This window comes from Sus scrofa, chromosome 5 (genome assembly GCF_000003025.6).
Source record: "Sus scrofa isolate TJ Tabasco breed Duroc chromosome 5, Sscrofa11.1, whole genome shotgun sequence".
NCBI lineage: Eukaryota > Metazoa > Chordata > Mammalia > Artiodactyla > Suidae > Sus > Sus scrofa.
The window spans coordinates 50,914,285-50,934,332 of NC_010447.5; the positions used below are offsets into that span (position 1 = coordinate 50,914,285).

The 20,048-nt window shown below is 33.5% G+C and overlaps 1 protein-coding gene across 1 annotated transcript in view; it reads right to left on the reverse strand.

Moving 5' to 3' along the window:
• The window catches only part of ETNK1 (ethanolamine kinase 1), a 55,941-nt gene continuing 36,416 nt past the window's right edge, over positions 524-20,048 (reverse strand). The window contains exons 5-8 of the mRNA XM_021092211.1: positions 15,392-15,475; positions 13,248-13,408; positions 6,481-6,554; positions 524-6,158 (exon numbers count right to left, since the gene is read on the reverse strand). Of these exons, the coding sequence (XP_020947870.1) occupies positions 6,086-6,158; positions 6,481-6,554; positions 13,248-13,408; positions 15,392-15,475 (392 nt within the window). The 3' untranslated portion in view covers positions 524-6,085. The remainder of the gene's footprint in view (positions 6,159-6,480; positions 6,555-13,247; positions 13,409-15,391; positions 15,476-20,048) is intronic.

Here is a 20,048-nt window from a genome sequence, read left to right on the forward strand (position 1 = left end):
TGTAAAACATTCTATAAAACACACACACACACGCACGCACGCACTCCTATTTTCATTATGGAGAACTGATCTTCATGATAAACATTATCTGAAGGTAGAAATCATATCTTATCTTTCTATCTAGATCCACCACCTATTACATTACCTAAAAGTTAGAAAAGAGCTTAATAAACATTAGTTGAATGGATAGCCCCTGCCTAGACTGTCAGATGCTATGTCCGAAAGTATATTTATTCATCTGTTCCCAGCCTCGAGCACAGTGAAAACACATAGTCGTTAGAATAATGAATTTTCAAATTAGCTAAAACGGAATTTGCTCACAAGTTATATAATATTCTACATTCTCATTTCGACTGAACTTTCAAAAGTAAAATTTTACAAAACTTTTTAACACTATATTATACAACCAGAGAATCAGGAATTGAAAGAATCACTTCAGATATACAAAGAGTTATATACTAACATTGAAAAGTTTTGTTTTTCAACAAAAGGAAACCTACAAAATTAGGCTAAAGTGACAAGATTTATGGATACAAGCAGTTAGAACCCAATTTTATTGTTACAACCAATTTTTATTTACAGAATATAAATCTCTTCAAAAAGATACATTCCTTCATTTAATCAATGGTAAAAGGCCTTATTAAACAGAAATAAAGCCTAAACATCACTTACATTTAAACAGAAATACAGATTCATTAAAAGTTTATGAACATATAGCAAAAATGTATTTTTTAAGCAGTTACTTGAAACGAGGTTATTAATTTTTTTCACTGGCAACCCCATTTTAACCACAGAACAAATTTTATTTAAATTAACAGTAGTGAAAATGTAAAAATTAAATTTTAAACATGAAAATATGCAACAAAAGACAGGAAGTATCTTCATTACCAAACAAATTAACAAGTTCTTAGACACTCAGATACTTTCTGAGGCATATCAAAACACCTACATCAAACGCATTCATTTGAGAGGTATCAATACATTTTCAGTGCTGAGACTATCTGTAGCACTTACAGTATATACAGAGCAGCATTAAACTACTATGGTTCACATTTGATAAACACAAATTTAACCTTTATGCCACAATTTCCCAATTCAACATACAGCTAATGCAATGACAATTATTCATTTTGTTTTTCCTTTCTTAAACTGATATGGACATCATCATTTAAGAATACAGAATAATGCCAGGTCTTCTTTCTTAAAATAATGGTACATTTTAAAATTCAAATATTTCATATCATGGGAATGTCATCCAGCTACACAAAGGCTGCTAACTACTGTAGAGTTTAAAAGCTTCCTCTTTGCAGATTTCACCAATTTATAGTTACCTTAGTAAACATAAGTAAAGGGAAACTTCTTCAGGTTATTGAACAATAAAAATTTCAGTGTGTCACTACATAATTTAAGTAGCGGCACACCACAACCATGCAAATACTCGCATTTCCTCCACTGCTTTTGAGGTGTGTGTGTAGGGGGGTCTTTTCCAGTTTACAGGAGCTAGTTTACATGGATACCATCAGGAGTCAATCTATCTCAAAGTTCCTTTGAGTTTTGAAATTTAATTAGTGGAACAATTCAAATCAGTCAGGCTTTTCTAACCCATCACTCATTCAAATATAACAGGTAACGTTTCCAATTTGTATAAACACCTTATAAGTATTTTGTTAAAATGATTAATGGTGTTTATTCCATCAATGGTATTTATACTCTTAGGGATTAAGAGTATTTTTCAGAGTAATTTTTTCATAACTAGAAAAGCCATAGGATACATAATGAACACATATTTTAACTTGCTGTTTGATAACATCAGTAGCACAGTAAGTGCATTAAGTATAGTAAAGAAGAGAAAGAGATTTCAGGACAGAAACCTACTGAAAACTTGAATTCTGAATGCCTCAAACTCAAAAGGGTATTTTCTGTTAAGTATTATCATTCTTTTTTCTATTCGAATAATTGAAATTGGTCAAATTATGACCCAGAAAGGAAAATTTTAGTGTAAAAACTGTTCAGAAAAGTCTATTATGTAATACATCTTATTTCAGTTTTCAAGTATTCAAGTGATGCAAACCAAGCATTTTCTTTTATAGCAATACATCTACAAACTAAGCTTCAAAGATGGGGAAAATTCATTTAAAATAACTGTTACACTTTTCTGTCTCAAGACCTAACACTGTAATCACACAAGTGGTATGTAACAGAAAAAAAGTTGGTTCCATATAACTGTCTTTCTTAAAAAAAAAAACAAAAACAGATCGCCTTAATATGTAACTAAGTTTCCAAAGACATTCTAAACCCTAATGAACTATGGAAGCAAAATCAATTTTGAAATAAAGATAAAGCTGCTTTACCACATACTTATAATAATTCATTTTCCTTTGTGCATAATAATCACTAATGTTTGCCTTTTGCGTAAAGTAGTGCAAGTTGGTGCCAATAACAAAACTCTGCTCCTAACATAAAGCATTGTTAACTTTGTCTATCAACTGAATGACTGACTAATATTAAAGGCTTAAGTCTGTATCACTTTGGAATGAAGTATAAAATGCTTATTAACAGCAATTTAAAGCAGAAAATCAAACTAATAGTTTTCTCATTTATACTATGAAGGAATTCAATACAGAAGGCTTTACGCAACATAAAACAGAAATATCCATACAATTGTAAAGGTGGAGGTTTATAACTTCTGAGTGTGTGTGTGTGGGGGGGAATTTTTCTTTAAATCTGAATACTTTTACAACATATTTATGAAATTAAAATATACATTTTTAGTTTAGCAAAAATGGAATTAGCAGTCATTAAAAGATTACTTCTGTCTTTTCTTTTACAACCTCATAATGAACAGCTTTATACTTAGAGAAGCCAAGGAGACATGCTTTAAGTTGAACTAGGAGCTATCATTTATCATCTCTCCTGTAATATGATACTTAAAATTCACATTGAGATATATAAAAATTCAAAGTTTTTTATAGAAAAAGGTCAACAACCTTGAAAATAGGAAAGGATAATACTTCAGTTTGCAATCATGAAACCTTAATTTGCTTTAGCTCAGAATCATGACTCAAAGAATGGTGTTCTAACACTATATTAATTTGCTGCTTGCAGGAATCTAACCTCCAAAAACTAATGACCAACAAAGAGTGAAAAAAGTCATATTAGGCACTGAGAGGCTAAATAAATAAGTACTGACATTAACAAAGATTGATGAACCCTATTTCTAGTTCTTCTTGTTATCCCACTATGCAGCCAGATCTGTTGGCTATTTCCAGTCTAAAACCAAAGAGCTGGATCATTCCCTTACAGAAAAAATGTCTACAAAAGGGAAGAAACTGCAAAACAATACACAATCTCATATGCAAGATACAATTCACACTAATTTACAAATTTTTATTTACACTGTTTTATATACATTCCAGGCAGACCTAGTTGATGAGTTTTGTGCTCATATTGATTTCAAATGATCATGTGAACAGTTAATTTACTACCACATCTCTTTAATTCCCAGAAAAGTGGTGGTAGCATGGGGTTTTAGGAGGGATAAAAAAACAATTACTGGTCAGGTAAGATTACACAAGTATGCAAGGAATAAAGAAGAAAAAAATGTGGAATTTGCTTGTTAAAGCATCCAGGCCACTATGGTCTATTGACTAACAATGGGTAGACATGAATGCCACTTCTCTAACAACCATTTTCACATTTACAAAATGAGCTTACTACCAGTTGAGTTATTAGGTAAGGCATTCAAGTTTCTCAGCTTAACATAAAAAGGCAAAAGACATCTCAGCAAGCCACAGGGCAATTTTTAGAGAGATGTTTTCCCTTAAGAATCTCTTAAATAGTCAATAAAAGGCAAGCAATTTCAAATCCTGTCATTAGGCTGAAGCATGATCCCAAAAACCTGTACCAGAAGTGGGAGCATCATAATATCCAAAATCTAGCCTAAGAGTAGGGGAAATATCTTAAATATCTTATTTTGTTGCCAAGATCCATTACACCCAGGGCTAAAGTGAGAGCCTTTACTCCCCTGTACATTTACTTCTATGTGAATCTCTCTGAACTGCTTACAATAGTATCACAGCAGGCAGCTATGCACAATCTACCAGCAATGGCTCAGTGAATCTCTATTCAAAATAGTTTGAAGAATATGGAGTAGGGTAGAAAAATGATCTTCTCTCCTTCCAGTTCTCCAAAGATATATACTGTTGCACTTAAAGAATTGGAAAGCGAAAATAAAAATCAAGGGTATTACATATTCCTAGTTGTTCTAAGAAAATGTTCCAACAACAGATGAAAATTCCACCAAAAACAGTTTTTCAAGTCCACTCTAAAGTTAAATAAAAAGCTATTGTTTAATTGGTTCCTTTCATTTAATTAGGCAAAATTCTACTGATCCTATAGTAATATGGTTTATAAAAAGAGAAGTGAACATTTGTAACACTGGGGAGGTAGAAAACAAATCTTAGTTATAGATACAGATTTTAAGACTCTATTCATGTAACTAGAATTTACCATTTAAAATGGCCTGTATTTCTATTTACTTTACTAGCTTTAAACATCTTGAGACAATCCAAGTATTTTAAAGCACTTATCTGAGAGTATAAGTCATTTGGAATAATACATCAGATTCCCCAGAAGATTTCTCAGAGGATAAATGTGTAGTTGCATATTCTGAATATGCAGATCCAATAAGCCAACTTTGTACATGGGCACTTATGTGACCAAAGTGCAAAGCTTGTCAGACTAACTTTCTAAGTAACGTTAACCATGACTGCTCAACCCACACAGCAGTCTTCAAAACTTGAAGTCTGCTTTATCTATTCCAAAGATCTAAGTTCCTTCCAAATAATAACTGTCATCCTCTTACTTCCAAACAAACAAAAAATCAAAAGAAATCAAAACAAAAGCCCTCCTACCATGCATATTTTTGCTTAATTCACATTGTTGTATCAGGTTTAAATGTACAAGATTGATGTTATAAATGTTCCTTATTTAACTCTTTTAACCACCTCAACTTATTTCTCTGAAGAAGAAATTTCAGATTATTTCATTATCAAGAAATTATCTGCTATCATTCTAAAGACATGGAACCAAACTAAAATATAAAACCAAAATGTAACGCATGAATCTGGAGTGGTAAAAAAGAATTAACCTAAATACATTTTCTGTTGCCAAGTATGATAAGCTTCTATTTTTGTCTTAAAAATTAGCAATTGTTCTACTAGCTACTATGTAATAACAGACAAGACATCTTAACAAGTAAAACAAAACTTTTGGTGAGAAACTATTTGATATAGTAAAATGTTAAAAGCAAACTGTAACTTAAAATGACTATATATATGAAAACATTATTTAATGCAGATTTTGGTAACATAAAATCATCATATATCTATTCCAGGATTATATAGTAAATATCAATATTTATACTGCCAGACTATGCAGGAAGAGGGGAATGTAGTTCTAAGATATGTTCCCCCTCAAAAAAAAAAAAAAAGTTTTCCAATACTTCAAAAAGATGTACCACTAGCACAGACCATGAATTTATTTCACTCTCCTAAACAGATATTTTTCTATGAATATTCTAAGTTATCTAAACCAATGTCTGGCATTACAAGAGTAAATGATTCATTTTACTTAGTGTGTCAAAATAAAAGGGTTACACTAAACATCCAAAATGTTTACTAAAATTAATCTTATTAAAGTAAAACTTTAAAAAAAATTTCTCTGGAAAATTTTCATTGCTTACACTCAACAAACAGATGAAATGGATAAGCGCAATCACAGAATCATGTTAAATTTATAATAAATAATTTACATACAACATAGATTAAATTATCAAAGAATTAAACTGATATCTTTATACCTTTTTGCTGATTTAACAAACTGCTAACCCACCATATACTGAGAGCAGTAGGTATATTTCTTGACATCAGTCAGACTATTTAAAAAATAAACTAGTTGTTTAGAGGCATAATTTGTGAAGCAAGATAACCAAATTAAAAGAATTTCAACAAATATTGGCTTTTTGGAATTTCTTAAAAGATTCACACATATTGTTCAGCCACTTGAGAATAATTAAATGTCTTCTTTACTCAGGCACTTTTAATGCAGTAACCTCAGGCTTCATTTTAAAGTATTGGTTAAAACGAACAATTGCATACCTAGTGAGAAAAGAGAGTAACAAAAGAATTAGAGCTAAAAATCTCAATCCTTCCTTTATTTCCACTCACCTTTCTAAGCTGATTTTTTTTTTAAGTTTTCGAAGGACACATTTTTAGTATATTGCACCACCTACTGGACACTTTTCTAATACTGACAGCATCCGACAAATCACACCAGATTTTCTTGCACCCCAGTTATTAAATATATGCAATCTTTGTAACATTTGACTGAAAATAGTAACTGCAATATCCCCCATGAGTTCTTAATGCTAACACAAAAGAGCAGAGACACATATAATGCATACAGTAAAATTAAGCTTACCCAAGGAAATCAAAGTCAATAGTGGAGTATTTGGCTTGAATCAAAGCCCACAATCCCCAAAAGAAATGAGAAGCCTAAAATGAAGGGAAGAAAAATCAAGAATTATGATAACGCATTTCTTTGTAAAATAAATATCAAACTGTAAATTTCTCCCTTTTTTATCAATTTCATGCACTTTTTTTTTTTGCTTTTTAGGGCTGCACCTGAAGCATATGGAAGGTCCTAGGCTAGGGATCAAATGAGAGCTGTAGCTGCTGGCCACAGCCACAGCTACAGCCACAGCCACATGGGATCCAAGCTGCATCTACGACCTACACCACAGCTCACGGCAATGACACATCCTTAACCCACTGAGCAAGCGCAGGGATCGAACCCGCAACCTCATGGTTTCTAGTCAGATTTGTTTCCACTGTGCCACAACGGGAACTCCCTAAAAACAATATTTATTGACCCAACAATTCTGCATAATCAACCACAATACAAAGTTAAACAACTTGACAGATATCAGAGAAAAGTGAGTCAAGACTTAAAGAGTAAACAGATGATATGTAATTTGGAGTTGTACAATGATACTGTGTGTGCTTTATAATCTATGATCAGTTAAACATAATATTTTAAGATTCTGATAACAGTAATAAGACTCCACTTCCCAAGAAATACTCTAACTAGAAATACTATTAACTAGGAAAAGAATTACTGTGTGGCTGTGAGCAACTTAACTAACCTCACCGTACCTTGTTTCTCTCATCTGTAAAATGCAGGTGTGATTAATTTGCAATAAGAAATATATATTTGGTCTTCATCCACTCTTCCTGGCTCATAACAGCTCCCCAAATCCTTGGACTTTCCTAAGTATATGAGCAACTGGAAGCATCTTTTGTTACAATATTTGGCCTTTTGTTATTGGTTCCTGAAATAGTTCCAGAGCCATAAAAGTGAAAGGAATGTCTTATTACTAATAACCCCTTTCAATCACATGTTAATGAGGTATCTTTTGGAAAGCCCTTAAGCACAAGGGCTGGTTTGCCAGAGGAACCAACCACATGACTAGAGCATTGGAACTTTCAGCCCTACCAACTCCAGGCCTCCAGGGAGGGAAGAGGGACTGAAGACTGAGTTCAACCAATGACCAGTGATTTAGTCAATCTTGGCTATGTAATGAAACAGCCTTTAAAACCTAAAAGGAAGGGGTCTGGAGAACTAATTGTGAACCAGGACCTATACATGCTAGGAGGATGGTGCACCCTATATCCACAGGAACAGAAGTTCCTGTACCCAGGACACTTCTGGACCCTACCCTACTATACCTCTTCATCTAGCTGAATCCTTGTAATATCATTTATAATAAACTTGTAAACATATGTAAACATTTCCCTGAATTCTGTGAGTCACTTTAGCAAATTAATAGGCCCCAAGGAGGGAGTCGTGGAAACCTATTTATAGCCAAGGGAAAGCACAGGTAACATCCTAGATTTGCAAGTGGTTCTAAAGGGGTGATGGGGCAGTCTGGTGGGACTGAACACTAAACCTGGGATCTGACTTTTTGACTCTGTTAACATTTGCAATGATGGTTCAAAAGCAATACTGGGTAAAGCTCCTGATACCTTATCATCATCAAAGTAGTAGCACCAAACTGTATTAGAATAGTAGTCTTCATTGCCACACACTCACAGTACAAATCTAGTCTCACTAAAGAATGGCCTTTATGAAGTTATTAAAATGACTGTGCACTCTCCACCCTTGAGTACATGATATCCTAATATTCTGTGGGATGATATAGGAAGTACACATAAAGCACATCTGCTGCACCCCCAAAGCATGAAGGCTGTCTCAAGGAAAAATACATATGACTTGAGTTGTGAGCTAAATTTGAACATTTTTAATGGAACATTATTTTTACTTGAGAGAAATGACATATGAACTAGAGTTACTAGACTTGAATATTTGGCAGACATTTCTCATTTATAAAAAAGAGAACCTGTCATTTCAATGAAAATAACTGACAACATTTGTTGCCAATGATAGACTTTGACTATTCTACCTAAAATTAGAACTTTGGAAATTTGTACTCAAATCTGTGAGCTCACCAGCTTCTCAATAAAGTATTCAGAACTTTTCTGGTGATATCGATGTGATTTTTAATATAATATTTGTATAATATAATATAAAATATTATATTTTTATATCATATAATGTGGTGAATTGACTTTTAGAAGATCTATACAACTCAATAAATCCTTATTTTCCAAATAACTAACGAATGACATTAAAATTACAAAATCACACATTGGTAATAGAGCCATTCAAAGTGCAAGATGAACTAATGGAGTTTAATGTGATTCAGTTAACTGATGTGTTCAGACTGAACATTACAACTAACCTTTAAGAAGCTATCACTTGTTGAGTTTGGGTGAAACATCAATTCTCTGAAAAGGCAAAATACTCCTCTTTTCCAACATGTATAGGTGAAACAGGATTTTATTCATACTTCAACCAAAACAATACATTGTAAGAAATGAAATGCAGAAATGAGAATCCAGCTTTTATTAAGCCAGACAGTACAAAGATTTGCAAAAAAAATGAAATTATGTCTTTCTTCTCACTAAAGTATTTTTTGTTTTGGAAAATAGCTATTTTTCATTTTTAAAATGTTTATGTCAACATGAACTTTTAAAAATACATATCTAATAAATATTTGAATTTATTTTAATTTCCAATATGGCAAATATTGATAATTAAACCATATAAATAAAATCTCACAGGAGTCTTCAAAAAAATTCAGTGTAAAAGAGGGTCGTGAGACCAAAAAGCTTGAGAATCACTAATCTAAATCACCTCAGCATATTCTAAATGACATAAAAATCATCTGCAAATGGTATCATAATCTCTTCCTAATAAGTTGGTTTTGTAAAAAAAAAAAGACTAAAATTAGGGGACATTTTATACCTAAAAAGAACATCAAACCAGCTCTCTTCACCACTTCCAAGCAGTGTTGGCAACTGTATTTCTCAGTTTTTATTCATATAGTAATATAAAATAACTAAATGATTCTATACTAGAGAAGCATTATACATAAAAGGTCACTACTTAAAAGGTAGGTAACACCTTTTATAGGGTGAAAAGAGACAAGTTTATTTCTAACATTAGACTCCTAAATGGATGAAAAGGAAAGTAAGAAAGGAGCCCATTCATTTACATTCTCCAAAATGGCAAAGAGAGAATACTAAAGTACAAATAATATTATCATCTATGATTTTGTGATTTACTAATACTACTTTTCTCAGATTTGAAAGTTACAGATATGTAAGTTTATTTTTAATTCCTAGTCTACCCACATCTGTTTGCAAAGAAAAAAATTAAAGCTTTATTTGGTGAGCAAATAACTAAAATGAATCCTCAAACTTTTTCTGAAAAAATATAACTTTAATATTTTACTTAAGAGTACCTGTACCTGAAGTGTGTCAACAATCTGTCTAAAAACTCCTCAAAGCTTAAACAACCCATGTATACTCTCTTTGGTTTTATAAAGTAAATACTTACTTTTATTTAACATCTCGATATTAATTTACTAAAATGAGGTCTTTTAATATTTAGAAGTCTGAGCATGCCATGAACAATAAACCTTCTTTCCCCTCTTATCAAAATAACTTCACTACATATATGCTGCCTTTATGACAAGTAATCAAGGAATGAGCTGTTTCAGAAAAGGAAACAGTATTTAAAATACAACCACAAGGAACAAGAGGAACTTGCCAGAAGATACAGGGAAAAGGGCATTTTAGGGAGAAAGGAATAATCTACACAAAGGCATACATGCTTAAAATCTTGGGAGTATGCAGAAAACAGATGACTGTGCTAAGAGGGGAAATGGGAGGTGGGAAATAAGACCGAATTTATAGATACTATAATTTGGATTTCATTCTGTAGGTCATAAATTAGATTCTAGCTACTGAAAGGTCACTTTAAAAATATACAGTACCAAAAATTCCCTTGTGGCTCAGTGGGTTAAGGATACAGAGTTGCTGTGGCTATAGCGCCGACTGCAACTACCAGCGCAGGTTTGATCCCTGGCCTGGGAATTTCCACATGCCACGAGTGTGGTCAAAAAATAAAATAAAATAAAATGAATTAACATGAATTAGCATGAATTAACAGGTACATAAAAAACATGGAGGTAGGCCTTCCCATCATGGCTCAGTGGAAACGAATCTGACTAGCATCCACGAGGACTCAGGTTCGATCCCTGGCCTCATTCACTGGGTTAATGATCCAGTGTTGATGTGAGCTCTGGTATAGGTCACAGACGTGGCTCAGATCTGGCATTGCGTGGCTATGGCATAGGCCGGTGGCTACAGCTCTGATTCGACTTCTAGCCTGGGAACCTCCACATGCCGTGGATATGGCCCTAAAAAGACCAAAAAAAAAAAAAAAAAACCAAAAACCAAAAACCCCAAAAACACCTGGAGATAAAGAGCCCAGTAAAGACTAACATAATGGGAGATTAAGGCCTTAATCAAAAGTCATGCATGCAATCGAGAAAAAAGGGTTGGAATGGACAGAATTATGGAAGCAAAAAAAAAAAAAAAAAAAAAAAGAACTTGGACATAGTAAAAATGTGAGATTAACACATCAAAGAAAATTCCTTCTTTCCTGGTTTCAGAATACAGCAACACAATGGATAACAGCATTTTAATTAAGTCAATATAGTAATAATGATCCCATTAGGGTGCAGAAAATAATAGGATAGACGACAGGGTGCAGAAAATAAAACTCAAGTTCGGACACACTGTGGTCAAATATGAATGGGACCCTGGATAGACAGAGTCAGTACTGATCTGGAGCTTGACAGTGGGAAGAAACTCAACTTGGGATCATTAACAGAAAGGGCAATAAAAGCCATAGAACTAGATCACCCAATAAAAGAATATATAAAGGGAAAGGGCAAGAGTAGGGGAGAGCCCCAAATCCAAACACTAAGAAACACTGACATTTAAAGGGACTGGAGGAAGAGGAAGAAAAAAGGGAGCTACATCACCTAAAATCATGCTTAAACAGAATAAACAGAGGAGTTCTCGTTGTGGCTCAGTGGTAACGAACCCAACTAGGATCCATGAGGATATGGGTTCAATCCCTAGCCTCAATCAGTGGATTAAAGATCCAGGGTTACCATGAGTTGTGGTACAGGTCTCAGACGCAGCTCCGATCTTGCATTGCAATGGTTGTGATGCAGGCTGCCGGCTTCTCCTCCAATTTGACCCTTAGCCTGAGAACCTCCATATGCCATGGATGTGGCCCTAAAAAAAACCAGAATAAGCAGAAACAGCAGGCGTTCTAAGATCAAGGGGAGAACATGTCATTGATTCAACCAACAGTTCTACTCAAAATAGACATCAGAAAAGCAGGTAAAGAAGTCACATTTCAGCACACCCTCTTATTTAAGTTGTATTCTGAACGGCTCTGGGGAAATGCTGCTTTTAAGACTAAGGAAAGAATACACCTTTGAGCAAATATTCCCCATGTCAATTGCAGATAATAATATTAGAACTAAAAAGTAGTAGCCAAAGTAACTTCAACCCACTATTCAACTATCAAAACACCTTAGCTAAAAGCTCATTCTAACAGCATCATGTCATTCTCAAAACATAATTTAAATAAACTAATTTTTTTAAAAAATGCATTTACAGTAAACAGATATGAAAATAATAAAGGATTAAAATATCAAAGATGTGGGAAATAATAGCTCATCAAAAGAAGGTCAAGACAACAAAATACTAGTAGTTATAAAAACATTACTTCTATTGATTCTTCCAATCTGCTTTTATCATTAAGATGTGAAGATTAGGGAGTTCCCATTGTGGCTCAGCAGTAACGAACCCAACTAGTATCCATGAGGACACAGGTTCAATCCCTGGCCTTGTTCAGTGGGTTAAGGATTCAGCATTGCCATGAGCTGTGGTATAGGTCACAGATGCGGCTCGGATCCCGCATTACTGCGACCGTGGCATAGGCTGGCAGCTGCAGCTCCAATTCAAGCCCTAGCCTGAGAACTTCCATATGCCTGGGGTGCAGCCTTAAAAAAAAAAAAAAAAAAAAGTGATGATTTGCTATATTGTGGAAAAGTCTCATTTCCCATAAATCTGTCCTTGATTATATTTTTAATAATATAAAGGAAGAAAATTAGATATAATATAAAAAGCTGCTTCACACATTAATCTAAACTAGAATACATTCATTAAACAAAGAATTTTACTGAGGAGTTCCCGTCGTGGCGCAGTGGTTAACGAATCTGACTAGGAACCATGAGGTTGCGGGTTCGATCCCTGGCCTTGCTCAGTGGGTTAACAATCTGGCGTTGCCGTGAGCTGTGGTGTAGGTTGCAGACGCGGCTCGGATCCCGCGTTGCTGTGGCTCTGGTGTAGGCCGGTGGCTACACTCCGATTCGACCCCTAGCCTGGGAACCTCCATATGCCGTAGGAGCGGCCCAAGAAATAGCAAAAAGACAAAAAAAAAAAAAAAAAGAATTTTACTGAGCACTCCATGTGGCTAGGTATTGCTGTTCTAGAGGTTGGGGATACAGTAGTGAATGAAACAAAATCTTTGTCTTCAAAAGCATTACAATAGGGCAATTGTAAGCAATCTCATCTCGTCATGATTGTAAACAAATGGCAAGTTTACAAAAATTAAAATGGGAAATTGTTTTATAAAATGATGAAAAAAAAATTTAAGTTTTTAACATTAAGAACCTTTCATTAACTGTTAAAACTTACCAATGCAAACTGATTGACTTGAATGAAGAGTATTTCTACTTCCTTTTCAGTAACTTCGGTCCCAAAGCCCTTGTATTCTTTGTAGGCTTCAAGGTAAGAACGCAGCCACTGGCCCTGTAGTTCTCTACTTGGATAAAGACTATAGTCTACATCACTCACACCTAAAGCAGAAAAAGTACACAGAGATTTTTAAAAACACATTACACATTTTCTGCATACTTTAATAATCACTACCATCTACACATTTTTTCAGATATTAAATAATTCTATTTTGGGCTAAAATGCTAGATATTAAGTAAACAGCATTCATTAAAATAATAAACCAATTATGATGTATTCCAAATTAAATTCTAATGTTCTATGTAGTTGATCACCGTAAACAATTTTCATTGCCTCAATTTTTCCTCAAAGTGCGAAGCCTGAAACACTTGCATCAGAAGCCACAAATCTCATTTTAACAAGTATCCCAGGAGATTATTATGAGATTCTTATCACACTAATATCTAGAGTATTTCCTAGAACTTTTTTAACCATTATTCACAGAATAAGAAATATATTTTATATTGAAACCTTATACATGCATCTGATATTAAGTTTCACAAAATGATATTTACCCTAAGTACACCTTCCAGCTCTGGTACTTTCTATTTCTTTTCCATTCCTTGCTAAAATAATTATGCCACATACCTGATCTCATGACATGTAGCTTGTCATGACATGTAGCTTGAAAAATACTACTCTAGTTCATAGTATTTTGCCTAGCATTCAAGGCTCTTCATAAGTTGGTCCAGGAGTTCCCACTGTAGTTCACTGTAGTTCAGTAGGCTAAGGACCCAATATTATCTCTGTGAGGACCCTGCCTGGCTCAATGGGTTAAGGATCTGGCACTGCCATAAGCTGCAATACGGGTCGCAGCTGCATCTCTGATTCCACCCCCAACCCAGGAACTTCCATATGCCACAGGTGCGGCAGTAAAGAGAAAAAAAAAAAAAATCGCTCTTAACTTACTTTTCTGGTCTTATAACACTCTATTCTCCTTCATGAATTTTATACCCTACAGAAATAGGTATACTCACCTTGAAGTTTTCTTCCTTCTTCCTGCAGTGTCCTCCTTGCTCTTCCATGTGCACATCCAAATTCTACCTAACTTTTAAGTTTTAGCTCATTTTCTTTTCTACACAAAATCATATTAAGATCACTGAAGTCTCCTCTTTTGTCTCCACGGCAATAAACTATATTACTAATATGGTGATATCTCATATGCACAACTGCTTTCCTTCCTACAGATATATATGTACAACATGTATGTGAGGATATGGCCTGAACATGCTAAGTTTGGTGGAGGAAAATAATTGAAAACATGTAAATTAAAACTTTCCCCCAACTCTTCACCCAGTCTGGTAACTTACAAATATATGAAAATAAATGAATACATAAATGTATACAAATTCGGTGATGAAAAATTCCTACTAAGTGTAAACCATCCAGAGGAATTCATGTTTTAGAGCATTTCATGTTTCTAAGTATAGCCATAAAAATTCATTTTAAATTATTTCCACTTAAATTTTTTTAAAAAACTTAAAACTTTTATATTTGATGGTAATAAAAGATTATGTTCAAGAGTAAAATTAACCAGCTTTTCAAATATTTATAGTCAATGCCAAACATTAAAAAAAAAAATTATTGAGCTTTCTGGTTAAGCTCAAGTAAGCAAATAGAAAGAGCAAAGGCTTTTTTATGAGATTAAAAAAAAAAAAACTGTTTTCAAATTTTGGTTCCCTGCATTATACCATGACCCTGGTGAGTCATTTTACTCATCTGTAAACTCGGAGTATTACCCAACCCACAGAATTGTTGTGTAGAAAAAAATTAGATGAGATGAGATTCATGAAGCAACTGACACTATGGCAATTCTTAATAAAAGTCACCATCATTTTTTTCTTATTTTTCTTCAGAAACTAACAAAGAGGTTGTCATCTTTTTGCTCCAATAATTAAGAAAAACCAAAAGGTCAGGAAGAAAATAAAAATTTTTGCTCCTGCCCCAGATGATCTTCTTTAAATAAAAAAAAAAAATTCCTAAAAGTATCCTTTCAAAGTTATAATGCTATTCCATTAGAGGAACATTGATTCTCTGCATTTTACCTGCAAATTCATTGAAATGATTTCCAATATCATATGCCAGGTAGTTGTATCCAGAATATTCATAATCAATGAACTGTACATCACCTATGTGAGACACAAAAACAAAGACATAAGAAATCACATACAGGATCAGAAAATCCCTATGCTATTTGTAATTAAATAGCTTCCAATATTTTGTCTCATTGTACGTGCTTGGTTACATGCACTTCTGAGACAATACAGGGTAAGGCTGTGAATTTTATGGCAATGAGCTTTACAAAATTCAAATTATGTATCTTGGTCAACAGCTTCTTTGTGAACATTAATGTTCACTATACTAAAGAAAAGCCAAAATATAGTCATACTCCAAGACCAAATAAAAGCAAAATATGTCTTTAACCACACGGGGGCATCAGTTATGTAAAAATTTAAGTTTAATTAGAACTGAAAACAATCTTTGGAAACTTAAATATCTATGCAATTTTAACAAAAAATTAATCTGTGATACTCCAACAGTGAATTGACAAGCTATCTACATATGGAAATCAAAAACAGGTTTTCAAAGACTTGAATTTTGTGAACCCTGCTGTTATAGCACTTGCTGATCAACGTAACAACATTCCTAACATAACTACGGTTTCCAATAGCATACTTGATCAGGATTAAAGTGGTTGCTTTATCATTTAAAAGCAAAGTTATAGTTGATTTGAAACATTTCTTAATTTGATGAATTTTTATATAAAGAGATTCCTATTCTAAATTAGTGCCATATATCTATCTATACATGTATATATATGCATATTTAATTATAATTCTTCAAAGACTCTTTTGTTCTGCCAGTCAAGCGACATACTCTGGCTTAGGAACATTTCATTTTTGAGCACTGAGTACTCTGAGGGTTTGGTTCAACAAAGATATAGGTCCTATTTTTTTTAAAAGAGAGATGAGAAAAAGTTGAAGACAGAGAGAAACATTAAAAAAAATAAAAATTAAAATGGGTCACTGTCTACACCAGGGAATCACAAATCCAAAGGCTAATAGGGTTCAACAGTTAAAATGGACACATGAACAGAGATGGCTGTAAGAATAGTTTCTTAGCTGCTGATATTGAGAAAATGCATAGCTTATCTTTTAAAACATGAAGTTGAGGTAACAAAACCAATTCCTGGTCTATACACACTGGCTTTTCCCAGATAAAAGAGCTTTTGAACTGACTTGTGTTGATTCAGATTTACATGTTTAAATTGGGGAGATATGTTGATCATATTCAAACTCTGGAAAAGAGAACAATATGACCAAAAATGTCATGTCAAGTGGAGTATTTTACACAAAAGCAAAAAATTTACTATAACTGCATTTAACATATATATAATTCAAAACTTTTTAAAATAGTCAAGTCTAAAGTAAAATAAGTGAAATCATCGAAGTATAAAAAGCCCAAAATCTATATACGTATTGACAAAACAAAAGGTTTTTAAAGGTCAGTGACTACATAAACCACTGCAATTCAACCAATTTAAATGCTTGAATTCACAAAAACTAAACTATCCCACAGAAAATATTAAATTTAACCAAATCACTTTACTAAGCTGCAGAATGGGAAGGCAGAATAAGTTTTAACAGATCACTTTACTAATGAACTGCAAAATGGAAAGTTAGAACATATTTTAAATTGATTTCTAGGCAAGACCACCATCATGACAAAGCAATTACAGCCATGATAAAAATTTCATTTTCAAAAATCATGACCAGAATTACAAATATTACATGAAAAAAGACACAAAATAGTAAACACAGTGATCCAAATTATTAAAATATTATGCTTGAGGAGAGGAAAAAAAATATATAGTACTTAGGGGAAAAAAAAAGAGCAATGGAAATAAACCAAAACAAAATGTCTTTACTAGTTTCAGTTAAGATGAGGGACAAGTGACCTTTTTTCCTTATATTTTAAATTCTTTACAATAAATACTACTTTTAGGAGGAAAAGACGACAGCTTAAAAAGATTAGGATGAAGAGACCAAAGACAATGATTTGGGAAATACCTATATTCACTAGTCTTCAAGAAATCAGGATTCCAGAGGATTTACCAAGTTGTAGTACTAAGCCAACCGAATAGTTTTAATAAACAGTTTTTATATTGCAGCTGTTGACTGCTTTAGCTCTTTAAATACAAATTATTGTAGAGCTCATATTAACTGTAACATGCCAATAAAAATACACAGCCCAGTCCTGAAGCTTACTTTTGCCACATAAACAAAAGCTTCAATTTCAATTTTCAAAATTATATTTAGAATTTGGCAAATATAAGTAAGACGGCAGGTAAAATATGCCTGCTTGCAGAGTAAATACAATTTAAGTAAAGCATAGATCATTTTAACAAAAGTTAAATTCTGTTTCAGTATGAAAATTTTAGCTATGACTTTTTGTAGTAGCATTAATTCATTAAAACTAGCCTTTATTTTTAAATGCTATGTTGAGTTTATAAACAATTAAAATTTTAAAAATAAGAAAATGAATCTAACAAGATACAGATGAGGCTGTTACCAGGCTCCGTGCATGTGAACAAGTGATGCGATAAACCTCCAGTCAGTGCGTTTAAGAAGCACGGGTGCGCCGCCACATGGCAGCAACAATGGCATACCTAATCTGTAGCAGATGAAGAAAATTTGGCAAACTCACATTTTACAAGACACAAGCTTAAAAGGAAAAAAAAATGTTTTTAATCTGCATTAACTATCTTTTCAAACTACTGCAAACAAAGTGGAACTCAACCTTAAATTTAATCTTCTGCAACAAAGTAAAATCACAGAGGCCTGCCTCTATTTCGGGTGCCAGAAAAATCAAATTACTGGAAAATGCTTTCCTACCAACAAAAATTACACAACTTTTTCCTACAAAACTTCTAATTTCTAAAATTTCCAATTATTTATAGGAATATTCATATCACTTTTAATAATTAATAGCTCATATGGCATGACTATCTTGTTAATTGTTTTTTGGGGTTGTTAATTGTCTTTTGTCTTTTTAGGGCTGCACCCATGGCACACGGAGGTTCCCAGGCCAGGTGTGGAACTGGAGCTGTAGCTGCCGGCCTACGCCACAGCAACGGCCTATGCCACAGCCACAGCAACATGGGATCCGAGCCGTGTCTGCGACCTCCACCACAGCTCATAGCAATGCAGGATCTTTAACCCACTGAGGCCAGGGATTGAACCCACAACCTCCTGGTTACTAGTCAGGTTCATTAACCTCTGAGCCAGGACGGGAACTCCTATCTTGTTAATTCTTTAAGACAAAGTTTTAATTGGAGATTCTAGGGTGGAAAAGTTAAAATACGCCTAAAATTTTACACAAAATTTTGTGTGTATGTGCATATTCTGAGGAGATTTTCCAGATTCTCAAGGGATCCTTGATCTCTAAAAAAGTAAAGAAACAGCTTTTAGGGCTAAGAGTATATTTTATCTGTATATAATCAGCACATTGACTAGGACCTAATGGGAAAAGCATAAGATTAATGAATAAAACTATAATTTGAATTTTCAAAAAGTACATTTTTCTTTTTATAACTATGTTTCTTGTATACTTTCACACTAATGAATTACACATTCTACTGAGTTAAACTGCTCAAATCTCAGTATAGCTTAAATATAAACAATATTTATGTGAAAACCAAAAAAATTAGTTTGTTAAACTAAGACTATATGATTCATATGAGCCATTAATTTGGACTCCTTTATTTTGTTGTTGTTAAGGAGAAAAGGACAAAGATAAAAAGCAAAATAACCAATGTGAAAACATGAAAACCTTTCCAAATCATTCCACTTGCTCTACAGGGTTAGCTATGGCAGAAAGAGAACAGAAAGGAAAAAGAAACTATGATTACATTAATGTTGGCAAAATGCTTTCTCTTTTACACAGAAAAAGGAAGTATTCTTCTCTGGGAAACTCTGCCTTCATCTCTCACTCTGGTGTCCAGTTACTTTACCCTGGAAGTGTACCCCCTCACTATAATACTCATCATTCTGATTGTAAATATTTCTTTTATGATCTCACTCCTCCACTATATGGCATGGCTTCCCTTCAGGGAAGTAGGAAGAGCAATCCCTAGTACACAGGAAATATTCAAATGCTAGTGAAATAAATGGAGGTTTTGCAGAGAATGCTCAGACACAATGATAACACGTGTTTATATGAGGGTTGGGGTGAGAAAATAAGCATGAAATACTAAGGAACAAAGTGTGGTATTTCTGACATTCTCATTCAAACATATGATTGAACATACCATGGGGCTGAATGTGTGAGTAAAGAACACTAAACCAATACCTAGTTTGGGTAGCTCTTCCTTAATAGTTCAGGTTTTTGTGGTCCATTTAAGAGTATTTTATTACCTGATTTAGAGATATTTTATACTAATAGTGATCTAGAATATAAGTTAAAACAAGATTAAGATTATCCTTCATAAAAATTCCACCCTGGAAAACATAGGTTAGCAAATTAAAAAATAAATTTGTATTTACTTAAATTTCAAAATAAAAAAATACCCTCTCATTAAGACATCAGTAAAATAACCACAACCACAACAATCCCTTTTCATGAATAGTAAAGAGGGTAAGATTTAGAGTCAATCAAGTAGCTAAGAATGGTGACACCCATTTTCTACTTATATTGTTTAAA